General features: G+C 44.2%; 1 protein-coding gene across 1 annotated transcript; it reads right to left on the minus strand.

Annotated features, from left to right (window-relative positions):
• Positions 1-622: 622 nt before the first annotated feature.
• Positions 623-1563, minus strand: LOC129640199 (melanoma-associated antigen B5-like). The gene is given in 2 exon segments (XM_055565420.1): positions 623-718; positions 721-1563. Coding segments are annotated over 2 exon segments (939 nt in total).

The following is a 1563-nucleotide window of genomic DNA, read 5'->3' on the forward strand; positions in this document are numbered from 1 at the left end:
CAAATGAAGAGGGTGGCCACCTGGCAGCCAAGGGGAGAGGCCTCAGGGTAAACCAGTCCTCATCTGGGACTTGCAGCCTCTAGAACTCTGAGAAAATAAAATTCCGTTGTTTCAGCCACTCATTCTGTGGGGTTTTGTTGTGGAAAGCCTAACAAATCAGTACGTTAGCCCAGGTAGAGATTTCTTCCTGGATAGTCTTTTTACTTTCCTGTCATTCCTAAAGGCTACCTCAAGATCTTGCTTATGTGATTGCAGCTCCTTGTTTCTAAAGTTGTATGGGCATAGGCTAGGTCTTGATCTTAGCCTCACCAGAACTAGCATAGAGCCTTTCAAAGAGCAGATGCTCAAAAAATAAAAGAAGACAGTAAGAGGTCTAACTTGTTAAGGTTTAATACCTCCTGCATTTTTCGAGAAGCATATCAAGGTATAAATTATTTAATTTTACAAAACGAAGACACAAAAGATGGAGAACAATCAAGGTTGATCATGTTTTGAAATTTTTTTCATTTTTTCATTCCATTGTCCCAACAGTATTATTGTGGGATTGCTTCCCATTTCGGCAAAAGTCCCTATTTTGATGTCAAATTTTCTTATCTGGATGATTTTTTAAAAGTCTTGGTCTTCAGTAGGGGTGGGAGAAACTGATGGACGTGGCCGTGGAACATGCCTGGAAGTGACAGTGGTGCCAGGCCTGGGTGGACCTGTGGCTCGAGCTCTCTCCTCCTCATCTCGCAAAGCTTCTTCATATTGTGATGAGAAGGCACTGGGGACCGTATCATTGACTTTTGCCAAAAACTCCAAGACTTTCATTTTGCTGGTTTCAGCATGGGCTCGTGGGCCCCATAGGAACTCGTAAGGTGGAAGATCTCCGTTAGCAACCTGGCGGTACTCCAGGTACTTCGTCATCACAAAGTCTTTGGTGATGAGCTTCCTGGGCTCTCTGTAGATGAAGTGTTTTCTCCCAGCATATACTCGCATCATATTCAAGAATTTCCAGATGTTTTCCTCAGTGGCACAGTGGCCCTTCAAGAAGATCACACCCAGAACTGTCATCAAGAGACTGGTCTTAGGTAAGCCCCTACCATCCCACACCCTCCCATTGTTGGGCAAGTACAGTTTGCTGACAAGGTCATAGGAGTGGATGGTTGAATCAGCTTCCTTCAAGTCAACTGCAGAGACAGCCTCAATGTGTTCAGCGGCTCTCTTGAGAATCTCGGCAAATCGGTTATGGTATCTTGGGTGGATAATCTTCAGCATGTTTTCCTTCATGATGGGCTGCTTTATTTTATATTTATGCAGAAGGAACTGCTCCAACAAACTTGTCATCCTGTTCAGAGTATCACTGTAGGTGTTCTCAGTAGAAGATGAGACATCGGAGGAACCTGAATCTTCCTCATCTTGACTGGTATCTTCTACATCAGATGTTGTGTCAGAAGTAGTTGAAAAAGTGCTGGTAGTAGATGGGGCCTCCAAAGACCCCTGGGAAGTGCTATTTGACCCAGTAGCTGATGAGCCCTGTGAATTATCTTCTAAAAGAGAAGAGGTAGAGGGAAGCTCTTCCAT

This window comes from Bubalus kerabau, chromosome X (assembly GCF_029407905.1).
Source record: "Bubalus kerabau isolate K-KA32 ecotype Philippines breed swamp buffalo chromosome X, PCC_UOA_SB_1v2, whole genome shotgun sequence".
NCBI lineage: Eukaryota > Metazoa > Chordata > Mammalia > Artiodactyla > Bovidae > Bubalus > Bubalus kerabau.